This window comes from Castanea sativa, chromosome 7 (genome assembly GCF_040712315.1).
Source record: "Castanea sativa cultivar Marrone di Chiusa Pesio chromosome 7, ASM4071231v1".
NCBI classification, from domain to species: Eukaryota; Viridiplantae; Streptophyta; class Magnoliopsida; order Fagales; family Fagaceae; genus Castanea; species Castanea sativa.
This window is the reverse complement of record NC_134019.1, coordinates 6,088,746-6,112,147: the sequence shown is the minus strand read 5'-3', so window position 1 is coordinate 6,112,147 and position 23,402 is coordinate 6,088,746. Positions and strand designations below refer to the sequence as shown.

General features: G+C 33.9%; 1 protein-coding gene across 2 annotated transcripts; it reads left to right on the top strand.

Annotated features, from left to right (window-relative positions):
- Positions 1-1,789: 1,789 nt before the first annotated feature.
- LOC142643093 (uncharacterized) lies at positions 1,790-23,201 on the top strand. 2 transcript variants are annotated; one of them, XM_075817639.1, is made up of 25 exons: positions 1,790-1,972; positions 3,516-3,639; positions 5,896-5,958; positions 8,560-8,661; positions 8,776-8,944; positions 9,126-9,224; positions 9,450-9,599; positions 10,573-10,612; positions 10,835-10,892; positions 11,014-11,096; positions 11,664-11,762; positions 11,907-12,022; positions 12,113-12,231; positions 14,017-14,087; positions 14,226-14,331; positions 14,695-14,834; positions 14,995-15,153; positions 15,245-15,348; positions 15,583-15,758; positions 16,819-17,008; positions 20,143-20,242; positions 20,418-20,586; positions 20,995-21,077; positions 21,633-21,709; positions 22,629-23,201. In XM_075817639.1, exons 1-25 carry the CDS (start codon positions 1,880-1,882, stop codon positions 22,798-22,800), a joined length of 2,862 nt encoding a protein of 953 aa, XP_075673754.1. In that variant the 5' UTR covers positions 1,790-1,879; the 3' UTR covers positions 22,801-23,201. The 2 variants fall into 2 exon arrangements, with proteins under 2 accessions (XP_075673754.1, XP_075673755.1); XM_075817640.1 differs by lacking the exon at positions 1,790-1,972 and having other exon boundaries at positions 3,590-3,639; positions 5,896-5,954.
- The last annotated feature ends 201 nt before the right edge of the window (positions 23,202-23,402 follow it).

Below are 23,402 nucleotides of genomic sequence, written 5' to 3'. Positions count from 1 at the left end.
AAAGAATGGATCAATAAAACAAACAGGAATCATATTTGGTATGTTGTAACAATCATAAGATCATTCAGTTTGGACCACAGTTGGAATAGAAACTTTTGGGCTTTAAGATCCTAGGCAAATTCTCTTGGGCTTGGAGGAAAATCTTAAAGCTTAGAAAGAAGTACTTACTAGGGATCCATGCCACCATCTCCCCATGGTCTCGTTGCACAATTTGTAATGAGAATAATCTATGACATGGATGTAGGGAAAGAAGCCGAAGTTTGCTCTATTGATGACGGTTCAGGTCAGTTTTATGGAGTTCATCGAAATTAAGAGTAACCCTTTAAAAGCAAAATTGCATTTTGTTTTTGAGGGTAAGAAACTCAAGAACTCTCCAATAAAGCTTGCAAATTTAGCATTTTGATTTATAAGATATTGGACTGAAAAAGGTTTACCTCCAAATTTGATTTAGAGGGATTTTCTTTCAACCTACTCTATGGTGATTAAAAGGACTACACGTGTACACATTTTTTTTTGTTGACGAGCGTATCTAGATCTCTTTGAGTATCTGACTATTCTTTTAATTGTACGTAGTCATCCTATTCAACATATACCAGGTTATTTATGGAGGAATCTCTTGAAGTTAGCTCCAAGATGTTGGCAAGAGATTTCAAATTCAGGATCTCATAAATATTAGAAGGCCTCAGGAACCATTTATCCAATCTCTTAGAGTTCAAATGACATTTTAAATAAGTCATATGACTTATTTAAATATTATACGTGAATAATCTTATAAATCGCTAGTTAGTGGATTTGTGGAGATTTTTTTCAAACTAGTTTGAAAGTAAATCTTGTCCCATTAAATTTAAGATATTGGATTTACTAAGAGGTATAAATATAATTAATAACCTTAAGGCCTTTTAGGTTCAGTACAATATCATACCCTCCATAGATCTTGTGATATTTTTTATGACATTCTCAGGTTGTATTTTTTTATTTTCTCATTCAAGGGTGCATTGTCATTTTTGGGATTAATAAGTCTAAAATCACAACAAATTTCATAATTATCTAGATGGTAGATTGTGATTAGTGTAGAATAAAACTAATGTCAACGTTGGTTTCATGTGAAAGTGATATAACACTAATCACCATTTGTCACCTCATAAAATTATGAAAAAAGTTTGTGAAATTTATTGTGTATATATTATTATTGTGTTCTTATGTAACTTTTAATTTCTTAAATCAAACAATGCTACAAACATATTCATTTTCATATCCAATTTTACACCTTGCTAAGTTGGTTGATTGTGAGTTGTTGACAAAAAGTTTTCGGTTCATATAATCAACCGTCATCCATTTTAGTATATCGTGGAAATTGGTTTAAAATTAGGTGTCTCTCTAGATTTATCATTCTTAAATATATATTTATGTTTGAGTACTTTGCAGCTTCTGATAGTTTATTTGTATAGCATTTATCTAAACATATAATTTTTGATAATTTTTAATTAGGTTAAAGAAGTGACAAAAAGCTATAAAAAATAACTTATATTTGAAAAAAAATACTGAAAAAATAAAATTAAAAAAGCATAAATCATTCTGAGGAAAAATAAAATAAAAAATTGATGCTCTTGTTCTTGTATGTGAAATTTAAAATGGTGCCCAATTGCCCAACAAACAATTTTGTGACATGTCAGCACATATGACGTTTTGACTCCCCAAAAACCCAAAAGCCCAAAATATATTTCCTCTTTGTTTTCCTTTTTTTTACTTCATTTCTCTCAGCTCAGTCCCTCGAACTCAGTCCCTTTTGATGAAATTTCATTTCTTTCACATATATCACAAATAGCCAAATCTCTGTGAGAAAATCGTAGAAACAAAGACGAAGACGAAGACGAAGAAAATGGAATTTGAACGTAGCAGTAGATCTACTGCGTCTGCGTTCTTCGTCAAATCGTTCCGTCTTCAATTCCTCGTCGTCCTCACTCTTCTACTGGTATAATTCCAATCGCTTCTCTCTTTGGATTCGTTATGAACAAATTTTTTTTTTTAATTGTTGTTGTTCTTGATCGCCTTCAAAATTTGTTTGGTTTTGTCTTTGAATTTTGAGTCGCGCTTACTATGATCTTCATGTGGACTAAGCAAATGCCTCAAATCAATGAAAACCTAAAACTGTTTAATCCGTTTCTTTCATTTTCCACTTAGTTTTTTGTTTCTCGGCTGCCAAACAGAAGATTAAACAATAATGAAATGTGAAGGAGAGGTTTAAAGCAGATTCTGTGTTGAATTTAGGAATTAGTCTTCACTATAATAATAAAAATTTAGTGTAAACTTTACCAAACGAACAAGTGCTGCTCTATCAATAAATGCAACTTTCAACATTTCATTCAAATATTCTAATTTAAATTAAGGTTTATGATAATTTGAGTTTATATTATATTTGCTTGTGTTTGTGCATTTTGATTGATTGCGTTACAGCAAAAGGCTGGTATTGCTATTTATTATTATTTTTATTTTAGATTAGGTAAGTTTGGTTATAGCTTTTGCAAAAGAACGAAAAAAAAATCCAAAATTTTCAACAAAAATTGAATATTGAAATAGTTTTACCCTTCTTTATTTTTTCAAAATAACTCTGTTTGGTTTAAAATTTTTCCCAAAAAAAAGAGAAAAAAAGAAGCATTTTGACCATAGATACCAAATGTCTACAAATTATACCTTAAAAAGGTTGTATTCAGTGCTGCCTTAACTCCCAATTTTTTTTGTTTTTTTTGGAGAGGCTGATTCCCAGACTCAACCCGCCACTTATTTCTTTTGGTGGCCATCGCACCCAAGTTCCGACCTCTAAAAAATTGTTTGTTATTCCGGAAAAAATACTTTTTAGCTTCAAAGACTAGAAACACAGACACTCCAAAAGCCGGTGTGTCTATGTTGGACATGTCGATAAACTCTGCATGTGTGTGTTCTCAATTTGTTAAGAAGATTTAAAAAAGAAATTTCCTTTGATTTTAGATATATATATTTTTAAAGATTTTGATTATTGTTATTTGTTTTGAAAACTTAAAATAAATATAAAATATCCCTATAAATAAAAAAAATATACTTAAAGACATATGTTAGCTAATAAATTAATTGTTGCATCCCCACTATGTTGTTTCTAATTTTTCAAGAACTGCTGTATTGTCAAGTTAGTGTCCGCATTCATGCCTCATAGTTGAAAAATCAGTACTGAACGCTTTCATTGATTTTTTGTTTCCTTTTCTTTTCTTGGCATTAAAGAAATTGGATATGCATAAAGTTCAATTTCATTTGTTCAATCTTTCATTTCTTTGATACCATTTCGAGGATCAAGTTATTGTGGTTTTCACTTGATATTCATGGCTTGCCATGGTGTGCTTTCAAGGAAAATAATTTTAGTGTATTTTTTTATAGATTCCTGGAGGTTGCTTATGAACATCTCTTTATTTAATTTTAACTTTCATAATCAATATAAACTGGAGTGACAACACTATATGCTGATCTATATATTGCATGTGTACTAGTTCTTAGCAGCCGGGTCACATGGATCTACCCCCAGCACTCATAGAAGAGGCAAGTCCTCAGTGTTCTCTTTATTCAATCTCAAGGAGAGGAGTAGATTTTGGAGTGAGTCTGTTATACGTGGAGGTATGTTTACATATAGTATATTTGAATTTTACATGTTTTTTTTTTTTGGATAAGTAATAAGACTTTTATTGAAAAGAATTGAACATCATGTTCACGATGGTGAACACTTTGAACAATGACCCAAATACAAGAAAGTCAAGACCTAAAGGAAATAGAAACTAAAATAATCAGATACAGCAGTACAGTTCATACACCTCCAAACACAAGCCCAAAGAAACAAAGTATGGAAAAGTAAACATTTTAGACATTCCAAAGTTCTCGTCTTATCTTCAAAAATGCGGACATTACGTTCCTGCCAAACTAATCACATTACACATGCCAGGACCATATTCCAAATGGTTGAACGATGCTTTCCAAATCAGTTTCTCCAAATAAAGAAAAAAGAGTTCACTGACTTTGGCATTACCCATTGAATTCCAAACACTGCAAAAACTTTGCACCATAAGGCATGCGAGAACTTACTATGAAGAAGAAGGTGATCCACTCATTCCCCATCACAGCAACATAAGCAACACCTATTAACCAAAAACTGACATTTCTTAATAAGGTTGTCAATGGTGAGTATCCCATCATTACCTGCTGTCCATAATGTGGCGTTTGGTACGGGGAATCCACATTACTCCTGGCATCTAGATTCCCAGGAATGTGATTCCTAAGAATCACATTCCTAGGAATGTAGCTATTCCTATGTTTGGTTTCATTGGGAGATTCCCAGGAATGTGAGATGATAATGTTTGGTGTATTCCAGGAATCTTAAATGAATTATTTGTTTTTCCCATTTTGTCCTTAGATTTGAATGTGAAGTACCAAGCCCATTAAAAAAAAAATCTTCCTTTAAATAAATAATAAAAAAATATATATAAACTATTAATTAGTCATTTAAAAAAATATCTTACTCTAAATAGATAGATAAAAAACATTATATAAACTATCAATTAGCAACACATTCATTAAAACTGTGATCTAACATTTCAAAATGACAAGAATAATACAAAAATAACTATTAGCAGAGTTATTTATCCTGTTTATGTTGTTTTGGCGGGAAAAGATAAAGACAAGAGTGAAGATATTGATAATTTGTTTTATAGTTTATCTTAATTGCTTAAATGATAAGGAAAAATGGTTAAAATTGTCAATTTATAAAAAATACAATTTCTTTTAAGTTTGGGAATCTGGATTCCCACCTGTTTTAAAGGGAATCCACATTCCTACTGAGAGGGGTTTAAGGATTCCCCTGCCATCTGATTCCCTAGCGTAATTTGCAACCAAACATGAAAATCTTTAAACATTCCTGGGAATCCTAAAACATTACCCCATACCAAACGCCACCTAAGAAGAAAGACACCCGTTTAGGCACCTTAATACGCCATATACACTCCCAAGGAAAGGCATCAGTGGTAGGACTAGATAATAGCTTATAAAAAGAACACACATCAAAAACACCCAATGTAGTCAATCTCCAAACCAGCTAATCATCCCCCTCACCCCTCGGCATAGAGGAATAAATAAACTCAAAGAATGAGTAGACAGTGGTTGCCTGCCAATACTAAGGACCATGACGGAACAATAAATTCCTACTCCTCTCTCCTTTTGAATTTGATACAACCAAGTCAGAGACCCATGCTTCTCTAGAGACAGAGCAATCATAGATAGAAGGAAAGAGTTCCTTCAAAGGAGTAGGCCCACACCATGGGTCATGCCAAAAACTAACACGGCTACCCTCCCCCACATTATACAGAATCTGGCTAAAGAACTTCTCTGTTCCTGCTGTAATACTCCTCCACATCCCACACACGTGAGCACCTCTTACTCCTCTAGTACACCAGCCTCCTCTTGCCTCCCCATATTTATCTACTATAACCTGACGCCATAATCTATGTTTTTCTTTTCCAAAGCGCCACAGCCACTTCCCAAGCAAAGCCTTGTTAAACAGCCCAACCCTCCGTATTCCCAAACCACCACATTCAATTGGCAAGCATACCTTATCCCAAGCAACTAAAGGATACTTAAAACACATCCTCTGAGGCCCCCCAAAGGAAATTCCTTTGAATCCTTTCTATTCTTGTTGCCACAGCCTGAGGGATAGTAAACAACGATAAAAAATAGGTGGGAAGACTCGATAGGGTACTCTTTAACAAAGTAAGCCTACCACCTTTCGATAGGGTACTCTTTTTTTAAATTTTTTTTTTTTTAAATATTACTGAGGAATGGTCTTTTCCTTTTTTTTTTGGTGTAATGTTATCTGCTAATGTTCAGATTTTGATGATTTGGAATCTTCGAGCCCTGGCAAGATTGGTGCTCTCAATTACACCAAGGCAGGTAATTACCTGTCTTTCAACAATATATTCCTGAACTTTTTTTTATTAGCCTTTTTTTTTTTTATAAGTTTGCAATGCATATGATAAATTATTTATTATGCTTGTTAAATTACCTTGTGTGTATAATTTTTTAGATTATGCTTAAGTGAGATGGTCTTGTACTCATGTCATTGTATTAATTAGGCTTGAGAGCTTTTTTTTGGCGGGGTCACTGCAGATATCCAGTTCGCTTGTTATATTATTAAAAGTGTAGAAGAGGTTGTTTTCGTTTGAATAAAATGCATATTTCTATAATGCAAATATTTTACTTTGTTTTGAAACATTTTAAAGTGCACTTTTAACCTCTCTCTCTCTCTCTCTCTCTCTATATATATATATATATATATATGAACTTAAAATATATATTCATTGACATATAAAACAAATAATTAGTAGTATGAACTTGTACAAAATAAATTTTTGATAGATTAGTCTTTTCATTTAGTGATTGCTAGGCCAATCAATACAGTTTTGTTTTAATTTTTGTCCATACCTTAACACAACCCACTAGCCCAAGTTCAACACTTTCTTTTTTCCTTCTCTTGTTTCTCATCCACCTGTTCTCTCCATCTTTATCTTCTTTCTTTTTTGTTTTCCCCTTTTCCTTTTGCTCCTCCACACTTTTTCTTCTTCACTTATCTTTTCTCTCTCTCTCCCTCCTCCCTCCTCCCTCCTCCCCCCTTCTAATTCGTCATTTCTTGTTTCTTCCTTATTCTTTTTGCTTTACTCTTACGGGTACAAATCCCTCTTTCTCTCTCTCTCTCTCTCTCTCTCTCTCTCTCTCTCTCAAATTTCCTCATTAATGCAGCCCAGCATCCGTGCCACCATTGTGCCTCCCTCCTACGGGTTGCCTCTCCCCGCCATGACACTGCTGATGGTCAATTGATTTTGTATGGAGTTGAATTATCTAAAAAATAAATAAAATTGTAGAAGAATAATTTCTTAGACCAAAATATATTTTTTGCCTGGAAAGTCCAAAATTGACTTTAAAAGCTGGTACGAAGCGATATCAACAGCTTTATAAATAGTATTTTGGCTATGTCCCAAGACGCTCTTCATGTCTCAGAAGGATGTTGTATGATGTCCTTTCTCCCAGCATGAAGAAAGGAAAAAGTTAAAAAAAAAAAGGAAGAGTGTGTGAGAATATCTTTTGATTTAGAGGTAAGATTATGAGTGGTTATGCATGTCGCTCTATTCCTTTCTCTCAAAGTTTGAATGCCATGTTTAGCTTCACCCTCTAATATCCCTCCCTTTTCCTAACAAGAAGGAAACAATAAGGAGAAGGTAAAAGGAAAGGTGCAAATTTCTTTTGGTTTGGTGGTGAAGACTAGTAGTTTTTACTGAGCTTGAATTTAGGTGGCCTGTAGGAGTCTACAAAGCATTGGTATGTACGTAGGAAAAAGGCCAGGGTATGACTTGGACACTGCAATACAACAAATTCTAAGAATTTAGAGGGCACCGAAAGGGCGCAACTACTAACTTATCTCCTACTTGTTTATTTATTTAATTTAAAATTTAAGATTCAAAAAGTTTAATGGGGTAAAGGAGGCCTTTGTCTTCTTTCTCCCTTGCTCCTTGATATGTGGTCTTCCTTTGTCTTCACTTTCCAGCTTTTGTCTAGTCTCTTGACAGTTGGAAAGACAACTTTTATTCATTGAATTAAGTTTTTTAACTAGTAAATTTCAAAATGATATAAATTTACCTAGTTCACATTTTAAATCTGTAAAGTTCCAATATATCTAATGGCAGACATGTACAGATGCATCAAGTCTTGTTGTACATAAGTCATCATCCTGAAGTGTGTCAGCATTTTCTTTAATGTATTAGTGCTTGATAGCCAGGAGGTTGAATGCTTTCTTTATCTTCACATTGTGATAGTCTCCACGCCCTTCTAGTCTCACGTTGATAGCAAATACTAGTTTACTTAGGCATATCTTAAGCTATTGATTTTTACTTATAAAAAAAATGTCTTAAGTTATATGATTTTTTGTTTTTGTATACTGAAAAAATCCATTTGTTAATTCCATATCTAATGCTTTTGTGCCTGCCTATTTGGCTTTGAACTTTTCATATAGAACTTAAGTATCAAATGCTATTTTAATTGGTCTTAGTTTGGTGCTATGGTTCTTGCTCAAATAATTGGTTTGGATGTATTTATGAAGATTATGACATCTTTCTGCTGGAAAATTTCAAATTTCAAATCAAATGATCAATGTTGGAATGATGATATGTTAGTTTGATTTGATCCCTCATAAAAGAATTCTAAGTGAAAACTGCAAATTGCAAATTTTATGGTGTCAAAAGTTGATTTCCCTCGTGCTTCCTTTGCTCATTTAAAAGCAGCGTATCATAACTTGGGGTTGTTAAAAATATTATATAGGATGCTCAAGGCCTCTGCAGCTTATTTTGTTTGCTCTGCACATGAAGCTGAACAAGTCTTTGTACCCCTTAGATTTCATTTTTTTAATTCTAGTCTCCTTGTTTCCAAACAAAGCTGTCTCTAGCATCAATTTGATAATGATAAGTACTGAGCTGTTACAATATTTTCTGGCTTGTTTTACAGGTAATATTGCCAATTATCTAAAACTTTTGCAAGTTGAATCCATGTATCTTCCAGTTCCTGTGAATTTCATTTTTGTTGGATTTGAAGGAAAAGGGAACCAAGGTATATAAATATACTGTTTATTATATTCATACACTGGCTGAATTTTTGGCTTTAATTTTTAGAAATTTAGTTTGATGGTTTCCTTATTTGTTTCTTTATGCCAATATTCTTTAGATTTCAAGCTTCACCCTGAAGAACTTGAGCGGTGGTTCACAAAAATTGATCACATCTTTGAACATACACGCATTCCAAAAATTGGAGCAGTTCTCTCTCCATTTTACAAAATTAGCGTAGATAAAGGGCAACGTCATCATCTTCCTATTGTCAGTAACATAAACTACAAGTAAGTTCCACTTATCAAAAAAACTACAAGTAAGTTCCTTTGTAATTTTGTCTGCTTGTTCATTTTAGGAATATGGGCTTGGCATTTTTATTTGTTAATTTCCTTCCTCTATTTCATTGGAAATTATAACAATAAATGTTGCAATTATATGATGGTAACGATGAAGAATGTGCTTGTGCAGTTTTTCTGTGCATGCAATACAAATGGGTGAAAAGGTTACCTCCATTTTTGAGCAAGCCATCAATGTTTTCAGCCGCAGAGATGATGTTTCTGGTAATAGGTAAATCACTTATTAATTATCTTCACTGATATAAGCTTAATTAGTTAATCAAGTGCCACATTTGGGTATAATTATCAACTTCTTCCTTCTACATTTTTTTTTAATTCATTATTTACTTTAATCACTAAAAGGAAACTTACATGATCATATATATCTTGTTTGTCTGGCAGTTATGATTCATCTATTTTTCTCCCTATAGTAATTCTCTTAACTCATTGCTTACAGGACTGATGAGGGTGCTCTTTGGCAAGTGGATGTGGATATGATGGATGTTCTTTTCAGTAGCCTTGTTGAATATCTTCAACTTCAAAATGCGTATAACATATTCATTTTTAATCCTAAACGTGATGTAAAAAGAGCTAAATATGGATACCGGTGAGTATGTTGGTAATATTCATTATTTATTTTCCCACTTATTGTGTATTTAATTAAAATTATTATTCTTAGATATAACTTGTCCTCTAGTGCTAAAAAATATGCTTACCACATTTATGTTAATTTCCTAAAAGCAATTGTTAAGTATATAAATTGCTTGTGAAGTTGTTGGCTAATCGATTGAACTTAAAATTCTTTTGATTAAATAGCTAGTGTCAGCGAGGTTAGACTTGTGATTTGTACATGATTGACACTGTCACCTTAATTTAGACAGATTTGGACAGAAAGATGGATTGAAAATTTGAAACAATGTTGAAAATTGAAGGGAACATTTTTTAATTGGAAGAACATAGATTAAAAATATAGTCTTTTTTATTTTGCAAATCTGAAAATGTATACTTTAGAGGAAATTTAGTGAGCTCTACAAATGTCAAGTGTTTTTGTGTGGCGTGACCACGAAGGAGATAGAAAATTCAAAAAAAGAAGGAAAACAGAGGTCCAATTAATATAGTCAGTCATAACAGTGAAAACTTACAAGGCAGTTTTCCATGCATGAAGCTGTCCTTAGTTTCTTGAACTTGCTTAGTTTCTTGAACTTTTGTACAGCTGACAAGTAGCTCAAGAACCATCAAGCAGTTCCCAGATCACTCTGAACACGTGATGAATCATACATCCTTTACAATTTGGCAGTGTAATAAAACATCATCCACAAATTCACCATCTTTTTGTCACATTTCATCGCTGTTATTATACTCGTCTGATTGTATGTAATATTGTAATAATGTTGATGTTAAACTTCTGGAAATTGCTGGCATTATCTTACAGCTTGATTAAATCTTTCTGTTTGTCTTAAAGTGCATGCTTCTTTCATCTTATAAAGACATTATTGCACTTTCTTTAGTTTGATTTAATTAACTTTATCTTGCATTTGGTTTAGCTTTTAATTGTATTTTTTTTTTTTAAATTGCTGCAGGAGAGGTTTATCCCAATCAGAAATAGACTTTCTTAAAGAGGTATTTTCTTTTTCTTTTTAGTTTCTTTGTTTGCCTTTTGAGTTCCTTTGCTGTTCCTCAAATATGTGTTATAAATTTTCATGTTTTACATTTTTCATAAGATATAATTACTGTCTCTAGTTAGTATGCTGGGTTTGAAGTATCTCTTGCTGGTGCTAAAAACTTCTATGCTGCCTTCATTTTGCCTATAGAACCAGCACTGACTGAATTTTTATTGTACAGAACAAGGATTTGCAAACAAAAATTATTCAGTCAGACAATGTTCCAGAAACTGTTCTTGGTATGAGAATTTCCTTTCTAATTTCTACTTTTTTAATTTTCAGGACATAATGAAATTCTTATTCAATTACTAGTATATATTTCTTATAATCAAATTATTCTAAATATTAAATTATTTACAGCTCTCGATAAGATTAAGAGACCTTTGTATGAGAAGCATCCAATGGCAAAGTTTGCCTGGACTGTAACTGAAGATGCAGACACGGTTAGTATAATTTTTGCTTAAAATGTTGAAAAAGTGAATGTTAATATTATTACATTCCTGGGAAGTACTATCGTTTAGTATGTTGTTAGTATTTGAAATAGAAAAATTAGGATGTATTCAAAGGTGGAAAGATGAATGCATCTTTTCAAAATGAAGGAAACTGCAATGTAAACATGTTAAGATTTATGTTTAGAAGAGGGATATTATTGGGCCCGTTTGGTTATACTTGTATAACTTGTTGGCCTCCAAAGCTGATTAGAATTATAAGGTATAATTTCCTGTGGATGTCCATATTTGTCAAAAATCCCTGGTAAAATTATTGTCAGAGATATGCTTCCTTCAAAAAATTTCAATCATAAATTTCTTGCAATTATTGAGCCTCCTTTTGTAATACTTTAGACTACTTTTTTTCTTTTTTCATGAAGTAGACTCTTTTCAATAAAATTATTCTTACCTGTCAAAATTATTATTATTATTATAATTATTTTTTATTTTTTATTTTTGTTGAGCTTTCTTTTTATCTATTATTATAGTTTAGGTGCTACTGGGGTTCATTTGTAATTTCAGGTGGAATGGTACAACCTTTGCGTAGATGCGCTGAATAATGTTGAGAGGTTGAATCAGGGGAAGGACACTGCTGATATTATTCAGGGAAAAGTTTTACAGGTATATTATATGGCTTCTCTCTCTCTCTCTCTCTCTCTCTCTATATATATATATATATATATATGCATACCAATGAAGTGTTACTGAAGAAAGCCGTCAAAGGTCAACTATTTAACTAATGGATTTCAATTCCTTCATTTCAAGTTGTTGAAAGGGAAGAATGAAGACATGAAGCTCCTTTATGGAAAGGGATTAAAATCTGAGAATCTTGGTGATCTTCATGTGGAATGTCTCACTGATACATGGATTGGAAAAGACAGGTTCAATATCTCTCTCTCACTCTCAAACTAACCTGCACCCAGATAGATAATTGAACCACCAATGCATAATATTCATATATACTGCATCAGGTGGGCGTTTATTGATTTAAGTGCAGGCCCTTGGTCATGGGGACCTGCTGTTGGTGGAGAAGGAGTGCGCACTGAATTAAGTTTACCAAATGTTGAAAAAACGATTGGTGCAGTTTCAGGTACTACTGATACATCTTTTCAGTGCTCATTCATTTGTATGTGCTGATATGTGTGCATTTCCCTTTTGCTTTGACAGAATTCCATTTTAATTAATCAATTAATTAATTTTATTTTTTGTGGGTTCCTCAGTCATGGTGTTGATACCACAATTCAATGTTAGAATGTTTTGAGCAAAAATGAAAATGTTCTTCCCCAGCCTCGGCGATGTACAGTAGAACAATGAGCCTTGATACCAAAATTGATGTAGAACAAAATCAACAAGAGCAGAAAACTAAAATAAACCTAGGAAATCAGCACCTAGCATTACTGAGAACCAAACCAAACATGATAGAAAACCTAGGAAATAGCACCTGAGTCAACATCAATCCATTGGGCAACTTCCATCTGATATTTTGTTCATCATAAGCTTGTCCCTTTAGACTACAATAGGACACTTATATAGACTGCTGGGATTAAACCCAAGTCCTCTCTTTGAGGGGAGGTGGGAAGGATAAGGTTTGCTGGATGCCTGCTAAGAGTAGGGGTTTTGAGGTTAGTTTGTATTACTGGGTTTTGACTGGAAGCCTAAGGTTCCTTCTAGAGTTGCTTTTTTTTTGTTTGGATTTCAACTTTGGGGAATATTTTGTCAACTGATAATCTACAGAAACAAAGAATTTGGATTTTAGATTGGTGCTTTTATGTGTAATGGAAATGGGGAATCAGTAGACCATCTCCTAAACCATTGTCCTATTGCTATTGAATTGTGGGCTATGACGTTCACCTTGTTTGGTATTCATTGAGTAATGCCGAAGATGGTAATTGAGCTTTTAGTTTGTTGGCTAGGAAAGTTTGGGCGTCATCGTAATTGTGCTATTTGGGTGGCTGTCACTCATTGTTTGATGTGGTGCATTTGGCGGGAGAGAAATAACCAAAGCTTTTAGGATTTTGAAAGGACAGTACCATACTTAAAACTTTTCTATTTCAAAACGCTATTGAATTGGATGTCAATTGTAGGAAGTCATTAAATATTTTTGGTTCATCCTTTGATGGATGCTTGTAATTTGTGTGTTTGATTGTACTTGTCCCTAGTTTACTTCTTGCATACTTGGGTGACTCTTTTATGCAAGTTTAATAAAATTTTCATTACTTATGTTAAAAAAAAATTGGGTCGCGAAGTCTAATTATTAAATCGTGAAAACAACCTTGACTCTAGGAAACTAAGTAAAATACAAATAACCTTTTTTTTTTTTTTTTTTTTTTTCTGAGAAAGAAAATACCTATAACCTAATTAGCTAATAAGACCTAAAACAAAATCCAATGGACCAATAGTAAAAAACACAATTTACTTCTAAAAAAATTAAATAAACCTAAATTAAAATAAATTTTCTTTGCACTCTTTCAATCACTTGGACATTTTAATTTATGTTGGTTTATATGTGGCCATGATCATATTGGGTTGTTTCTTGTATGTATTTTCCATGCAAAATAAATGATATTTCACCATGTTGCAGAAACCTTATGGAGCATTGTTAGGTACTTTCATATTTACTGTGCATACTGTTATTCTGTTGGAATGGTGTTTAGTATAGCTACACAATAAGATGCTATATTGTGTAGTTATGTTTCACATTGTCTTTTGACTGCTTTGTGGATCCCTTAAAATCATTTCAACCAATCAGGAGTTGGTGGGTACTTATGCGGACTTCTTAAGCATTGACCTTAGTGCATAGTTGGATAATGCATTTTTAGCTCTTTACACAAGTTCTTTATTTGTAATTAATTTTGGCTTTTCTTGTGGTATGTAGAAATTTCTGAAGATGAGGCTGAGGATCGCTTACAAGATGCAATTCAGGAAAAGTTTTCCATATTTGGTGATGTATGTGCTTTTTGGTGAATAAAAGAATTAATCATTAATGTTAAGATTTTTTTGTTCTTGCATTTCACATCAGTACTTTACATGAATTGTGAGACTTCCACAGTCTCATTCTTTTGATTGTGCATGTAAATATTGCAGAAAGAACACCAGGCCATTGATATTCTTCTGGCAGAGATTGACATATATGAGCTTTTTGCTTTTAAGCATTGCAAGGGAAGAAAGACTAAGCTTGCTCTCTGTGAAGGTAGTCTTGTTCTTTGAGATAGAATGGTTTAGGGGGGCATGAACCCACACACACACACACATATATTTTTTACATGCAATTTTAGCACTTCTGAGAAGTAGTTTTGGAAAGCAAAAATCATGTGTGGTTTTAATATCTCTGATACATGACATATGGGAACGACAAAAACATGTATTTCTCTTACTTCACTTGTCAAAACAGTGCAGGTTTGACAGCTTGGTGATCCAAATGCTTTTTAGTATACCTCTTGATATAATGTTTGTGGTGATTGAATATAACAATTATGGTGTGACATGGCTGTTTTCTTTCTTATTCTTTTGAAATATGGCTTGTGAATCATACATTTCAATATTATGATTCCAGAACTTGATGAGAGAATGCGGGATTTGAAAAATGAGCTGCAGTCTTTTGAAGGTGATGAATATGATGAAAGTCATAAGAGAAAGGCCATAGAGGCATTAAAGCGAATGGAGAGTTGGAATTTGTTCAGTGATACTCATGAGGTATGCTTGTTGGTCTGTCTTTGAGTAATTACTCTGGTATTTTCCTTGCGAGATTTGTAAGGCTTATCAATGTGTTTAGATTATTTTTCTTGTGATGACTGCCTTTTCAATCAGATATATGAATTTCTGTCATCATTTATTTATTTTTCCTCATGGGCAGGAGTTCCAAAACTACACAGTTGCGCGTGATGCTTTTCTCGCACATTTAGGTTCAACGTTGTGGGGATCCATGAGACACATTATATCACCTTCCATTGCTGATGGTGCTTTTCATCATTATGAGAAGATATCCTTTCAGTTATATTTCATCACACAGGAGGTATGATGTGCATTACAAAATTCAAACAAGCTTCAATGAAACTGAAATTTTACCCCTGAATGGCTTTTTTTTTTTCTTTTTTTCGTTGCAGAAAGTCAGAAATATTAAACAATTGCCTGTGGATCTCAAGGCTATCAATGAGGGACTTTCCTCTCTGTTATTACCCTCTCAGAAAGCTATGTTCAGTCAGCATATGTATGCATCCATCATTGTTTGATTTCTTTAGTTTTTGTTTTAAGTAGTTCTTTTATGTTTGATTGTATATTGGTGGTCTTTTGAGCTAATATTAAGGATATCATTGTGGAAGCTTTTGCTTGATCTTATTTATTTATATGTATTTTCTTTTCCCTTTTGAAAATTAGATGCTAGATTTGTTTCTTGCAGCTTGTATATTTCTGCTTGCTTTATTGATCTGGATAAGATTTGTAGGTTACCTCTGTCTGATGATCCTGCTTTGGCGATGGCATTTTCGGTGGCACGAAGAGCAGCAGCTGTCCCTCTATTGCTTGTTAATGGAACTTATAGGAAAACATCAAATTCCTATCTTGATTCTTCCATTCTCCAGTACCAGTTGCAGAGGCTGAATGATCATGGCTCTTTGAAAGGTTATCTCTGCTGCAAAATGCACATATGTTCACGAAAATAGATTATTTATAGGCTGGGTTTTGTCTCATTGATACCATAACTCTTTTCTTTCATTCACCAAACCAATATAATTTTGTCTTGCTGTTCATCTAGTGCAACCTGGCATATCCTGTCTACATTTGTATTAGGAGCCAAACTTATATATAGAACCTTAGGTGTTGTACCTTAAGTTTTTCAATTAAATTTAAACACATGGTTGCATTAACCAATGCAGTATGGATAATATTTTCTTTTTAAGGACAAAAATTCAATTCAGCCATGTGTTGGAATTTAATGAGGGAACCTAAGGTACAACAGCTAAAGAGTTGTACCTAAATTTTGCCCTTATATAAGATTCTACTAATGGGTGGGAACTGTGAGCCAGACAATATAATTTAATATGATATTCAAGGTGCTATGTAAAGGTTTAAACGTGGTACAATGACTGTGACTGAAATAAAAAAAGGTTGAAATACTGATTTTTATGAGCATTGTAGATTAAGATGTGGGACAATTAGGAAAAGAACCTTTATTGGTCCAAGAGTCCTAGTTGTCCTCACATTTGAAGAGGAAATTAGTAGGATAATACTAGGTTTAATTTTTTTTTTTTTTTGGGTTATGTTGAATGGCATTAAAACACATAGAAGAGTAAAAAAGATAAGAATGTTGATGGTTGACACACATCCAGTGTGTTTGTTTGGATGACCTTGGTGTGCCAAATGCACACTAGAGTTAGGTTCAAGTTACCTAATCTAATTGTTAGTTAATGTTAATGTTATATAGCTCAATAACTTTCAATTGGATAACATTTTACCACTTCCACCTTTGGATTGCATATCCTTCCCGTGCTTATATGTCAAATTCTACTTAAATTGGATATCATTTAGCATCCAATCTATATAAACGATTGATCTTGGTGTTTTTTTTATATATATAAAAAAAACAAATAAAGAATAAAACATTTTATAAATGAGATAGTGCTTTCTGTTTGCTTATAACTTTTGGAATCTTCATCATTTTTTTTCCCCTTGAATAATGTAGGGTCACATGCCCATAGCAGATCCACCCTTGAAGTACCCATTTTTTGGTTCTTTCACAGTGAGCCATTGTTTGTTGACAAGTATTACCAGGCAAAGGCACTTTCTGACATGGTTATCGTTGTTCAGTCAGAGGAGTCATCCTGGGAAAGCCATCTTCAGTGTAATGGGCACTCACTTTTGTTGGATTTGAGGTTAGTGTTTTAGTTTTTTTTTTTTTTTGTCGTTGTTGTGCCTTTTTTTTTTTGGGGGGGGGGGGGGGGATTTAGAGAATGGCAAAGCCTAGGTATTTGAAAGTTATTACATCATGGAGATATCTATGCAATGAGCCTTGACTCAAATTGCAATTGCTCCTCTCGCATGTGTGGATGAAGGGCAAGGTGGTGGGTTCATAACCCATTGGGTGCGTGTAGTATGTGTATAACTAACTACTAATGACATAAAAAAAGGAGATATCTCTGCAAATCTACTGCTTTCATTTTTGATATAGATTAGATCAGCTGTGGAACGATGGTATCTGACTTAATAATGAGTCAAAAAGTGAGAACCTTTTCCCTCTTTTTAAAATTTTATTTTATTTTATATTTATTTTATAAATTATACATTTTCTATTATTATTATTTTTTTAAAAAAAGGTAAATAGATGTTTGATTGCAAAGCAACTTCTTCATAAAAATGACATAAAGAAGTCACAAAAAAAAAAAAAAAAGATACAGTAAAAAATCTAAGACAATGATTTTATAAATTTTGGACTGTCCGCATAAATAGGCCTGTCCGGAGTTATCTGGTTTGAGTCAAGATAGGGACTCTTCCATAGCTGATCTTTGCAATTTTGTAATGGTGTTCTTCATTGGGATGTTCAGTTCTCATGACTGGCGCAGGATTGGGAGTTGGATCCTTTGTAGGTTTTTATGGATCTATTTTATTCTACTTCTGTGAGAAGAAGTGGAGAAGACAAACTGTGTTGGAGGCCAACAAAGGGTTGGGGCTTCGAGGTAGGAGGCTACTATTGTTCTTTATTGGCGATTAATGCCATGCCTTTTCCTTGGAAAAATTTTTGGAAATTGAAGGTACCTCCTAGAGTTGCTTTCTTTTCGTGGACACTTGCATTAGGGAAATTCTTGCTACAGATAATTTATGGAAGAGAGGCATTATTGTTTTAAATTGGTGCTATATGTGTAAATGGAGTGGGAGTCTGTGGACCATTTACTTATTTATTGCCCCAAAGCTAATTAGTTGCGGACCATGGTGTTTTTTCTGTTTGGGGTTCAATGGGTTATGCTACTGAGGATTTTGGATTTGCTAGCTTCTTGGTAGGGTCAATTTGGCTTTCATTGAAACATAGCTATTTAGAAGGTAGTGCCACATTCTTTAATGTGGTGTCTTTGGTGGGAAAGAAATTCTAGAAGTTTTGAGGGATGTGAATGCTCTAATCTCGAGCTGAAGTCGTTTTTCTTTCATTCTTTTTTTGATTGGATTCTATCTTTGCATTCTTTTTCTTGTTCTTCTCTTCAGATATGTTTCATCATTGTAACCTGAGGTTGATTGTCTTGTACCCATAGTATATCCCTTGTGTACTGGAGTTTCTTTTTCCTTCAATAAAGTTATGTTACTTGTCAAAAAATAAATTTCAGAATGAGATTACTATTAGTAAAATTCCAAATGCTAGACCAATTAAATAAGAGCTTGTAAACCTAGCTGACAGAACAGTCCCTGCACTTTCTTCATCCTTAAATGTATGTTAGTTTTGTTCCCCTCCAAATTTTCCTCTTCAAGCACAATGGAACTAGCTTCCAGTTGTCCGACGAGTGCTTGCCAATTTATTCATACCATTCAAACAATAGATTAATAACCTTTTCCAGTAAAACCCACCGAACCCCAAAAGATCTAAGGTCAAAGCTCCATAGATTGAACGCAATAGAACAAATGTAACAAAAAGATGATCCATTGTCTCTCTACCCTGGTGATACATACAGTACCATGCAACCAGCATGTAACCTTGCTTGATGAGATTATCACATGTTAGAACCTTCCCCCATGCTGCAGTCCAAACAAAGAAAGAGACCCACCTTGGGTCTTCATCCACCAAATGCTCTTCCATGGGAAGGGACTAACACCCAAGTCTTTTAAGGTCCTGTAGAATGAACGGATCTAAACTCTCCATTCCTTTCAACTTCCAATACAATCTGTCACCACCTTCTTAAAGTGGAAGATACGAATAAAGGAGATTGAGGAAGGAGCCTATCGAACCAAATTCCCAATCATTAAGTCATGGTGGAATCTCACATCCCAGCTCCTTCTTTCACCCTCATTCAGTCTTAGCAGCAAGGATTTATGGATTCCTTTCTATCTATGGAACAATAATGCAAGACTGGACATTCTATGGAACAATGTCAACCTCAAAACGAGCATACTGTAAGAACCTATTCCACCCCATTGTGATGCTCTTCCATAAACCATGCCTATGAGTTCCTCAGATGGATTTTGTGCTCTGTTCACCCCAATCCTCACCATACTTTGTAGCCACTACATTCCTCTAAAGACGCGTTTCCTCCCTCCCAAAGTATTACAACCACTTCCCCTGAAGAGCTTAATTAAAAGTGACTAACTTCCTAAACCCCCAAACCCCCATTAGCAGTCTGAGTACACACTGTGTCCCATCTTACCAAATGATGCTTAAAATCAACACCCATGCCATCCCACAAGTACAACCTATTTTCACACTAGTAGGAATAGAGACCAAGGAGACATGATAAGTAGAGAGACTTGATACTCCACGATGGCGTTACTCCCTCTTTTGACAAGTACAACCTTATCCCACTATAGCCAAGGTCTAATTTGGTACTCCTGTTACAACATTATAATTTTTTGTGGCCTTTGAATCCTATAATTTACAGTGTTTAGTTTTAGGCTTTGACCAGTGTGACCTATGGTGAACTCTAAATGTTGGGATCAATTGATGGAACTTGAATGATTGTCCATAATGGTTGCTTGTGAGCTATTTTATCAATCAATATTTTTTTTTGGAAAGCTATACATGCACACTAGAAGTCTTGAATTCATGCCCACTCATCCTCCATCTTGCTCTTACATGAAGAGGAGGTGCCATTTGAGCTAGTTCTCATTGGCTATAAAATCAATCAATTTGTTTCTAAGAAGGAAGAGCTAGTTATGTTCTATTTTGGTCTACCTATAAATATTACCAATGCTTCACCCTTGCCTAGAACATTTTGCATAGAAGAATGGTATTTATGTACAAAAAGCAGCACAATCATGACAAATTTATTTATTGCACCCCCCTCCCCCCCCAAAAAAAAAAAAATTCCAGGAGGCCCGTAAAAGCTGCATTGGCCGCTGCTTCAGAGCATCTTGCTGGTTTGCTTCCTCTTCATCTTGTTTACAGTCAGGCGCATGAAACTGCAATTGAGGTATGTCATTTGCTGTGATGACAAAAGGTATACTGATGCACTCTGTTCAATTTCAAAATTATTAATAATGAAATACCAAGGAAAGTTTACTCCTCTCTCTCACATGCGAGCATACACACTCAGGGGTGTCTTCTTTTTTTTTTTTTTTTTTTTTCATTTGTCTGCAACTTGACAGGATTGGGCATGGTCGGTAGGATGCAATCCATTTTCCATTACTTCTCAAGGCTGGCATATATCACAGTTTCAGTCTGATACGATTGCCCGGAGCTATATCATCACAACACTTGAAGAGTCTATTCAACTTGTTAATTCAGCCATTCATCTTCTACTCATGGAGCGTACAAGTATCCTTTCCTGTAGTTTTGTAACAAATGAACAATATAATGTCAGTTTTAATTTTATACATAATCAATAAAATGGTGGTATCAGTATAGGCAACTTTTGCATAGTAAGCAAAGCCAGGAATGGTGTCCTTGTTAGAGGTGACTGATTTCTTATGATATTTGGTCTGGCAGCAGCTTTATATTTTTATTACTCTACTGCATGACCAAAAATTATGGCTTATTGTTATTCTTGTTGGGGTTTCCACTTATTTTAGTGTATAAATGCGGTAAAAGTTGTAGTTGACAAACGCTGCTACTTGTAACATTCTTCTACCTTTTATTTAAATCTGCATCTAGGTTTCTATTTTGTCCTGAAATATTATTGCTATAGGAAGAAGTTTTTATTGATGGAAACTTAACAAGAGGCAGCTGAAAAAACCTATAAACTCTTTCTGTCCCATGAACGTGAGCTTGTGAACCAATATAACTACGTTGTCAGCCTGTGGAGAAGGGTGAGTGACTTGGTCATTATCTTATCTTAATATTTATTATTCCCTTTCCTTGTAACTCTTTTTCTTTTCCTATTAAATTAATTGTAGCTATTCACCTTAAACTGTGGGATCATCTGCAATGTCCACCCTCAACTTTAAATTTTTTTAATCGACACTTCAATTCAAGATTAATTAGTAATGTGCATGATACTACATACTATCCATATTCATGTCAACATTTACAAATTGCTGGGTTAGAATGGGGTTGACATTGCAAATTAATGTGCACCAATATGTTAATATTGGCAGATAATGTACCCCACAACCCAATTTGCTGATTAATTTTTAATTTTCACACTGATTTGGATGGTGGGATGAATATTGCAAATTCATTGCAAATTAGGGTGTTGATCTCAAAAATTTATTGCCCAGGGTGGACATTGCAAATGACTCCTTTGTTTAGAGTGGATAACTACAATTAACTTTTTCTGTTCTTGAATTGTTTTGTACATAGTTATTTCGTGTCTGTTGAAACTGTTAAATTTTACAATTGGATAGTAAAATGTGTCTTTTCAGATTTCAACTGTTACTGGAGAATTGCGTTATTTGGATGCCTTAAGACTGCTGTATACGGTAGAGGAAGCATCCAAAGGGTAGGCACTTGGAATATTTCTTTATTGTTTCCATTGGCTATTAATACTGGGTTACATGCACAATTCCTTATAGTTTATATATTGCATGTTTATTTATGTGTCTCCTGAGATGCCATTTTAAAAAATAAAAACCAATGGGCTTCAGAAGCCCAAGTGAAACACAAATAGCAACAAAAATAACTGCTCATGTATCTGCATGTTATCATTAGGCTTCACATATTGAGTATCTTAGACAAACTTTTTGAAAATTTTTATTGGAAAACAGAAATATATCAAAAAGAGAAGAAAAGGGACAGTTTTAGAAGATATATGCAAGCAAATATCAATATAAAGAGACCTGTATTCTTTTAATCATTCAATAGGCTGGCAACAAATTTTTTCTATATATGCAAAACTTGAACTAAGCAAGAGATTGTGTGTGTGTGTGTGTTTTTCTCTTCTTTTTCTTTTTACTTTTATTTTGAACGCTGCTGTAACCTCCATAATTTCAAAATGATAGATGTTCAAATCTTTTAGGGACTGTTTGTATATTTAACATAACAATGGGAAGGAAAATTTGAAGATGATGAAAATGATCAAGGAAGCAATTCATGAGCATTTTCCTCTCCTTCCTCTTGTTCATTTTGAATTTAAATGGAGCTTAAGAGTGAGGAGTCGGTTCCTGTGATTGGCTGGGATCTGTGTCATAGCTTACCACATAATTGGCCTGTTTTGTTTTGAGGCATGTGTTGCGAGCATCATTTGCCATTGAATAGAATTTGGTGTATTATTTATCTTTTTTGGAAGTAATATAGCATGTAATGTTCCTGTCATGTTACCTTTTTGCTTGGAAGAAAATCTACAATATAAAAGGCCAAAATTTGACTATGCATGTTTATATGTAAAGTCGACTTAATCTCTAATCTCATATCTCTCACAGGTTTGTTGATAAAGTAAATGCAACTATAGCCCTTCTCCACCCAATTCATTGCACAAGGGATAGAAAAGTACATGTGGTTTTTGATATGACAACAATTCCTGCTTTCTTGGTTGTTTTGGGTGTGCTCTATATCGTGTTAAGGCCAAGACGACCAAAGCCTAAAATCAATTGAGTTTTTGAGAAGAGGTTCATTGTCACAGACCATTGTAGTATTGATCAACACAAGGCTTCCAGTAAAGTGATCAGTTACGACTTCCTGGAATGGTCCTAGAAGAATTTTTTTTTCCTCTCCTAAAGTCATAGTTTTTTCCCTATCATACATGGTCACTGTTTGAGGCAGCAAGACTATATTCACATTATGCCAATGAGCCGTAGTTCAAGATCCGTTGGGTGTATGTGTGACTTACTCATCTAAAGAACTGTACTGAAATGGTAGTTGGTCAAAGGGAAATTAGGAATAGGATGCGGTGAAATAGCCACCCAGGCAAAAGTTTAAATACATTTGTAGTCTTGAACTATACTAACCTGTACATTTCATAGTTTGACAATGGAAAGCTGAAATTTCGCTTTTAATTTCATGACTCTTCTGCATAATTTGGTTAATTGGTTTGCAGTTTGCACTCATGCTTTTTTGTTTCGTTGCATAAGACAAAAGGAATCTTCACAATTTATATGAGAAAAACTGCATTTGATATAATAATTAAACCTAGTGATAAGTCAAAGCTATAGATACTTTATGTTAATTGAGAATCACATTTGTTGTAATGGAAATGA

Excerpts from the sequence above, each read along its gene's own strand:
- LOC142643093 (XM_075817639.1), top strand. The coding sequence starts at position 1,880 with ATGGAATTTGAACGTAGCAGTAGATCTACTGCGTCTGCGTTCTTCGTC. Across the intron at positions 9,225-9,449 it reads GATGATGTTTCTGGTAATAG|GACTGATGAGGGTGCTCTTT; the intron begins GTAAATCACTTA and ends CATTGCTTACAG. Across the intron at positions 15,349-15,582 it reads GCTATGTTCAGTCAGCATAT|GTTACCTCTGTCTGATGATC; the intron begins GTATGCATCCAT and ends TAAGATTTGTAG.